General features: G+C 37.6%; 2 protein-coding genes across 2 annotated transcripts in view; both read right to left on the bottom strand.

The window, feature by feature from the left end:
- Window positions 1–199: 199 nt before the first annotated feature.
- On the bottom strand, window positions 200–3,005 carry LOC106521600 (metastasis suppressor protein 1; the record flags this gene model as incomplete). The annotated part of the gene is given in 2 exon segments (XM_014014247.1): window positions 200–261; window positions 2,506–3,005. Coding segments are annotated over 2 exon segments (134 nt in total), but the record flags the coding sequence as incomplete, so codon positions are not given.
- A 1,580-nt stretch (window positions 3,006–4,585) lies between these two features.
- Window positions 4,586–7,902, bottom strand: part of mal2 (mal, T cell differentiation protein 2) — a 12,491-nt gene continuing 9,174 nt past the window's right edge. Inside the window, exon 4 of the mRNA XM_014014246.1 lies at window positions 4,586–5,640. Coding sequence (XP_013869700.1) covers window positions 5,569–5,640 — 72 coding nt within the window. The 3' untranslated portion in view covers window positions 4,586–5,568. The remainder of the gene's footprint in view (window positions 5,641–7,902) is intronic.

Below are 7,902 nucleotides of genomic sequence, written 5' to 3'. Positions count from 1 at the left end.
TGTCTAATATCAATCTGTCAGGACATAGTGACAGTTTTAACAAATGTGTCAAAAATATATATTTTAAAAAGTTACAGACTGCAGCTTTAATGATACAGTTTGGAAAACTCAAAAGCTATCGTGTATTTATCCATATGTTGAGTTTGTATTCTTAGAAAATTAAAATAAATGTTGTATTCTTATATAACCACACACTCACCGAAGCTGTGACTGCAGTTTTCCTGCCTTGGTGATAAAATCCTCCCAAATTGGGTAGCTGCTCTGTGGGAGAAAAGAGATAAAAATGACTGATGCAATCTCGTCATCAGAACAGGTTTTATGATTCACGCAGTGACGCTGTTTTGAGCGTCGATTATCACCTGCAGTGCTTAAATCATCCCAGCTCCAGCTTTCTCATGAAGTGATTACATTTGAGGGTTGCACAGAATTTAGGCTATCAGTTGAAAATTGCATCATAAAACACAGCCAATTGAGCTATCGAGTACAAATAGCTTTCATTTCACTCAATTATAGGCATAAGTTCTGTTACTCTTTGTTGAATTGAAAAATAGAGATTACCATCATGTCCTCCACGAGTGCTAGGTTGAAAAATGGGTCATGGGCCTCCTTTGGAAAGTTTCCAACACAAAGAAAGCACTAACACCCCAGTATAATGAGCCCAGCTCCAGATGGACCTTGGATTTATTTTTCCAAATTCCTGCACTAAGGACCTGAAGTGCTCTGTACTGATGCTGTGGCACAGGACGAGTGGCATAACGTGAAAAAAGAAAAGAACAAAAGGCTTGGACAGAAGAGAAAACGATGACTGCAGAATGTGTACATTTTTTGTCACTAATGTGGCACTAGTGTCAGGGGGCTAAGGAATGTCATGTTTTCATGTCAAACATTGCACCCAACAACCAACTCACCCCTCCAAGCCTCAGTCCACATTTCTCTCTGCCTTACATTACATCACCATGGTTCCTCTGATTGTCCTCCTACGCACCCCTCATCTTCCTCTCTAACCAGGTTCCTCAGTTTCTATCCTCCTCATTCATCAAGTACAATGACTGGAAAGTTGGAACATTTTCATCAGATCATTTCTCTGTTCATTTGTAAATAGACGTGAACTAAGCAGTCACAATCAGGAATAATAAACATATCGTAAGTCACAAGGCAATGGTGGTTTCCAAGATTAGTTGTTGTTTTGTATCATCCAAACTGTTCTGCTTTAAACTTTTTTATATTGTTGTTGTTGTTGTTGTTGTTGTTGTTGTTGCATTACATAAAATACAACCTGATACATTCCAGGTACTTACCTGGAAAATATCTAATATTAGGTAAATAACTGGCACATACTAGGTACTAAGTGTTCATACCTGACACATACTGTGTACTTACAAGAAATGTATATCTGGTATGTACCAAGTACTTATACCTGATACACACAGGATTCAAACTGGGTATGTATCTGGCTCATATTAGATATACTCTGTGAAGACCAAGTGTGTATCACTGGCATGTACTGGTTAGTTATAACAGGGTACCAAAACTGAAATCCCCAGGTATGTACTTGTCAATACCAAACAGTATTTTGTATTGCTAAGTTTTTCATTTTTATTTTGAATAAATAGTTTGAAGAAATGTCCTTGTTGCCAGTTGAGGTACCAGTTATCAGTGGGGGGAAAAAGACTTCAAAACAATGGTAAAATTAATAATAAATATAATGTTTGTGTGCAATTTTGACTTGATGCTGATTATCTAAAACCCAAATTCACTGTTAAGAGGTGTGCTGTACGATTCTCCAAAAGAAAGCCTTTCAAAGTAAAACATTTCAAACCCAACTTTTCATTGCCATTCTTGTCCTCTAAGAGGAACACAAACCTCTAACCAGTAGAGAATCAAACTACACACACTTCACAAAAACATACATGGATGGCAACTTAAATGGTTCATGGAAAGTCCAACACATAAAGCATTTGCATATGTTCACTATGTGGCAGCATGGTGTTACAGTAAAGAGACAGATAGACTGCAGTGAGGAGTGACATACTGAGAGGTGCTGAATACCTCAGCAGTATTCATAGCAAACTTTCTGACTCCAGCAGACCCAATGGCGGGACATTTGACCTACACATGCCAAAGTCTTTCATACCTTGAGGGTAATTTTCTGCCCTGACAGCGACATTCCTACAGGCATAGTACGACAGCTGGAAGGGGAATCTGCTAATTGTCCCATTATCCTGGAATACCATCAATAAGATGCCCCAGTTTCACCTTGTGGCCATAATTAGACTTTCATTAAGACTGCATTAACTTAAAGTTTTATACATAAAAATAATGCAGCATTCCAGGTAGAATTTTATTATTATTTTTGCAGAATTAAGTAGTCTGGACAGGCTCTTCTTCCTACTATGACATAAACAAATACACTTTATGAAGACAAGGACTGATAAGTTGGTTTAACTAGCCTGTTTGAGTGGTTTGTGGTTGGTTAGTACAGCTCTTGCTCGTTTTCAAACTTACTTTCATGTCTCCGATAACTGTTTGGAAGAGTCCTCCGAGCGCGCTGCATTCCTTCTCGATAACAGCCTCCATTTTCAGGACCAACTTCAGCGGTCAGTCCCGACTCGGTGAAGCCGTGCTCCACCTCCGCTCCCCGGGAACACACGCAACAAAAACTTCCAAAAAAAAAAAAGTACGGCTGCAAACGAACAAAGCGGGTAGTAAGAATGCCTAGTGGTCTAAAAAATTAAAGAGATAACTTATTTTTGGTATCACAGTCCGGTTGCGCCGTGAAACACCGTTTAAACTCAATGCAAGTAAATTCTGCTGGGACGAGAGGAGAAATTTAAATCCCCTTCTTCCCTCCATTCTGGCCCGCTCACATCCATGGTAAGACCGGGAATTTACTCTGTGCAGTCCGGCAGAGAACGAGAACTCTTCCGGGGTGTTTGTTTGGTGATGAAACTCCGTATAAAAGGTAGGTAGGTGAGTAAATACCAACACCCTCCGTTACCCCTCGCTGTCTTCCCTGTACTGAAGCAGAAGACTGGGGGAAAACAGGACGGGAATGAAGTGTCAAATTTGCGGGAAAAATAACGCATTTCCGGCTGTCAAAACAAAAGCTCGCGCAGTAAATCAGAGTTTAGTGTCTGTTTTGTAAGCATGATAAATAGCAGTGATATACAGTCGAATGTTAAAGTTGACAGAGCTTGTGTTAAATATTAAAATGACACGCCACCAAAAATTGTAGGCCTGTTTTTTGACTATATTTCGTCGATGTTATTATTATTATGATGCTTTTATTGTGAAAGCGCCACCATTAGAGCGCTTTAAAACAGACCGGAACTGATGATTACAACTGCAGAGACCAGTATTTACACACCACACACTTGAGGGGTGATAAAAAAACTAAAACAAAAAACGTAAATAATGCTTTTTTATTTTTATTTTAGCTAAAACAATATTGAGTCTAAGACAAAATATGCTGAGACTGCAATATTACATTCTTACAGCTGGTGATGTATGACAAAAACTTCTATTTCATCAGTAACAAATAAAGGCTGACACCTAGTGAGTGAAACAAAAACTACAACAAAAGTCATTGCAAAAACGTTTATTTATTGTGTTCAGTTAATAAAATATCATCTTAACATAATTGAACGTTTTCTTTCAAAACACAGAGACAAGTTGAGCAGTAGTATACAGGAATGTGGATCATCTTATACAGTAGATAATCCCCATGTGTTTATTTTTTTCTAACAGGACTTCTTTAGATGCATCTTCCAAACCTCTTCTAACATACAGGTATCTGAACTGTAACTGTAAAGTTGTAAAACTTACAAATGGGCAGTCAGAGGTGGGTAAAGGTGAATAAATCAACATTTTTCTCAAACAGGCTACTGTAAATATAAAATATTGAAGCTTTAACACATTCTCACAAATTCTAAATTAGATTTTTTTAGTGAATAAATATAATTAGCAATTCTTCTTCTGCCTGAAAAAAGTCAACACTTAATGCACAAAAGTCAAATCACAGAGATCTTTGCAAAAAAAGATAAATAAGCCAAACTTTAAGAAATCGATTTCAGTCCACTCCTTTCTGGTTCTCCATCTTCCTCCTCTTATCTGTAGTCAGGTCGCGGAGGCAACAGGTCCAGGAGAGAAACCCAGATATCCCTCTCCCAGCGACACGTTCCAGCTCGTCCTGGGGGACCCCGAGGCGCTCCCAGGCCAGAGAGGATACAGAATCCCTCCAGTGAGTCCTGGGTCTTCCCCGGGGCCTCCTACCAGTGCGACGTGCTCACAACACCCCTAAAGGGAGGCGTCAAGGAGGCATCCTAATCAGACGCCAGAACCACCTCCACTGACTAGTTCTGTTGTGCCATTTTGTTGTTACTTTTATGAAAAAATGTCATATCCACAAATCTGTCATGGCCTGGATTTGTACAAAAAATAGTCTTAATTTCATCAGTGACTAGCAGGATTAAAACCAAAAACTAAAAACAAAAATATATATATTTTTTCAACAAATCTAAATGACAGCAGATATTTCGCAAAGCTGACTTTGAAAATGCTCTTAATAAGGACGCACTTACAAGAATTGTACACAAGATATTTATTTCTTTTGTACTAAAAAGCATGTGAGTTAAAACAAACCTTAATCAAAAAACTATTTTCAGTTAAAAATCAAACAACAGTGTACATTAAATGAGATCATCGATAAAATAAACTGTGCGCCGAATAAAACAATCAATTAAAAGCAGTTAAATAACGCATCAACACACTTAAACACTAATAAGAATCTATTCAGAACATAAATAACTAAATATCATCAGGTTACAAACATTAGAATTATATCACTTTGTTTTATTGATAATCATCAGCGTAACTTTACCCACTTCTTGTTTTACAGTATTAATCCTTTGTGTCAAATATAGAGGTGATGTGTACAACAGTTTTATTACTGTAAAAACAAGTCATGTCAATTTTATACGTCTAACTCAACTCCAGCTCCTCAGCACCAAACGCATGACAACCAATCAGGTTGGGTTTAATAAAAACAAACCGATGTTAAATTAATCTGCTGAGCAGCACTCACAGGCACTTCACTTATAAAATATGGATTTTTATCCATGAATTTTTTATTTTTTTACTCAGTTTATGACTTTAGAAAAAGGATCCCACCTGTATAATTACATAGGTGAGAAGCAACACTTACATAAATTGTTTTCATCTTGCAAAATTACTTTTAAAAATCTAAAATAACTACGTAAAATACAGGATAAGGTCTGCTCTGTTCTTATTTTTATTGCAGTTTATATCAACTTAACCTCTAAATACCTCCAACAGCTGATTGGAACATAGGCGAGACCTTTACGGTAACAGTGCCGGCCTAATTATTTGAAAGTCACCTGTTTACAGAGCTGGAAGTGGCGATCGCTCCCCGACAGTCAGAATAAGATTCAACGTCACTGAGCTGAACTTCAGGGGTTCACGGGGTTGTGTGGTCGAGGTTGTAAGGCAGATGTGCTGAAGTTGTTAACCAGGCGGAATGTTAGTTAGTGTTCATGTTTTTTTTCTTCGTTACTTCGTCCATCTCTTGAATCCCATCACCAAGCTGCAGCCGTAGCAAAGAGTCACCAGAAAAGCAAATATCTGGTTGAGAGAAAACCAATTACTTAACAGTAATTTATACAGGGAGATAAAACAACCTTAAAACATTTTGACTTGAGCTATCCAGCAAACGCTCTGTTCCTTTATGGAGTCATTTCTAGCTTATTTTACAGGCCTGTAATTCACATTAAAACTCACCTACAGAAGCTGTAGTGTGGATTTAGGTCTGATCCTTTATTTAGAACCAGTTCTTTGGATTTCCATAGTTCAGAACCAGTTCAGGACCAGGACCAACTTTCAAGGCTAGGAACAGTTTATGTCTGGGAGACTGGAGCTGCTTTATTATGGCCAATAAAAACCAAATAAATCTTTATGACCACTTATTTAAAATTTATTTTGGTGAAAATCATGTTTCGTAATACTTTATAGGTTAGCACAAAGGTTGTAGAAAAGCAGGGGGTGGGTGTGGCACTGAATGAACAAATGAATGAATAATGCACAGGTTTTTCACAGAGCTCCCACATAAATATTAAGAAGTCAGGACTAAAAGTGTCCGTTTTGCTCAACAGACCTTTACTTTGTTTCCTCTTAGGAAGCTGTTTGTTTTAAACCTATTTTACACTGAGAGACATTTTTTAAACAGATTTATTGATAGCGATGTTAAATGTTGTCACACAGTAAACAAATAAATAAATAAAATAAAATAAACTTTAAATAGTGACACTATAAAGGTGGTTTGTTGTTTTATTTAAAAGAGGTTGCAGTTTATTTTACTGCAAACTAATTTATTTCATCCACAGGGTTCCCACACTTGGTCAACATCAAATTCAAGGACCTTTCAAGGACTTTCCAGTACCAATTTCCTTAAATTCAAGAACCATGTGCGATGCTATTACCTACTGCTACTACAGAATGTTACCAATAAACAGGTTTAATATCATGTAAATTAAATGAAAAATTGAATAACATAGAAGTTTTTGAGTCAGAATCAATGAAATAAAGTGGATTAAATGCACACCCTACATTCATATCTACAATACACGGACATGTAATTATGTTCTGGGAGGTTGGGAAGCTCAGTTTGGGAGGAGGGGATGTGAACACATCCAGACGCTTGGTGAGGACAGAAGCTGTGATGCTCTCACCTGGGCTCAGGAAGAACGACCCGCCCTACTCTGCTCTGATTGGGTAAAACTATGACTATGGTTCACGTTATTTGTTGAAAGCCACGTCAATTTACAGTAATCCTGAGTTATCCACCGCAACAGTTTTTTAAAAATTTTATTTTATTATTTTTTTACAGATTATGAAAATTAGTTGTGTGAATAGAAAACTTCAATCCCCAAAAAAACATTCAAGGACTTTCAAGGACAAGTGTAATTTTTGGATGTTTTCACAAACTTTCCAGGGCCTTGAAATCATTTTTCTATTTCACAAACTTTCAAGGATTTCAAGGACCCGTGGGAACCCTGCATCCAATCTTCCACTGACTTCAGGCAACCTCTCCACTCTTCCTTCAGACTCTGCAAGCTTGATTTTCAAATGTAATACAAAATTTACTTTCATCTGAAAAGAGGACATTGGACCACTGACTGGTCCAGTTCTTTGTCTCCTCAGCCCAGATGAGACACTTCTGACATCATCTCTGGTTCAGAGTGGCTTGACTTCAGGAATGGGACATTTGTAGTCCATGTTAGAGTTAATTAGGACTTGGCTCCTGACTACACTTCTAAAAAGTACTAAAAACTGTCTGTAATATTCAAATTTTCTGACACTGGATTTTTCTTCTTCAATATTTGTAAAACAATCATTAAAACTACAAGAAATAAAGGCTTGGAATATTTCACTCAATGTGTAAAGAATCTTTGACATATATGAGTTTCACTGGACTGACTGACAAAAAAAAAAAGGTAAATTTTTCCATGGGGGCTTACTAGGGCTGTGTATTGGCAAGAATTTGGCGATACGATACATATCATGACAGAGGGGTCACGATACGATATATCCCAATATACTGCGATACCGTAAGCAAGGCGATATATAATGTAGCAGTAACTTGGAGTGGAATGTAATGCTCCAAACTCTGGCCATCACATGACTCTGCCCATGTTTACAAAGAGAACAGTGACCTATTCATTTACCTCCAAAACCTTTGTTTATTATCTACGAGTGGTAAGATAACGACAGGATGCGACAGAGACCTTCTTCTGTTTGAGTACAGTGAGAGCTCTTTGATGTACTCAAACATGGCCGCTTATCACAAAAGGACTCAAAGGTTTAGCAGACACGAAGTCTAGCAGAATG

The sequence above is a fragment of the Austrofundulus limnaeus genome, unplaced genomic scaffold, assembly GCF_001266775.1.
Source record: "Austrofundulus limnaeus strain Quisiro unplaced genomic scaffold, Austrofundulus_limnaeus-1.0 Scaffold112, whole genome shotgun sequence".
NCBI classification, from domain to species: Eukaryota; Metazoa; Chordata; class Actinopteri; order Cyprinodontiformes; family Rivulidae; genus Austrofundulus; species Austrofundulus limnaeus.
Note: the sequence above shows the minus strand (reverse complement) of the source record. Positions and strands in the feature narration are given on the sequence as shown.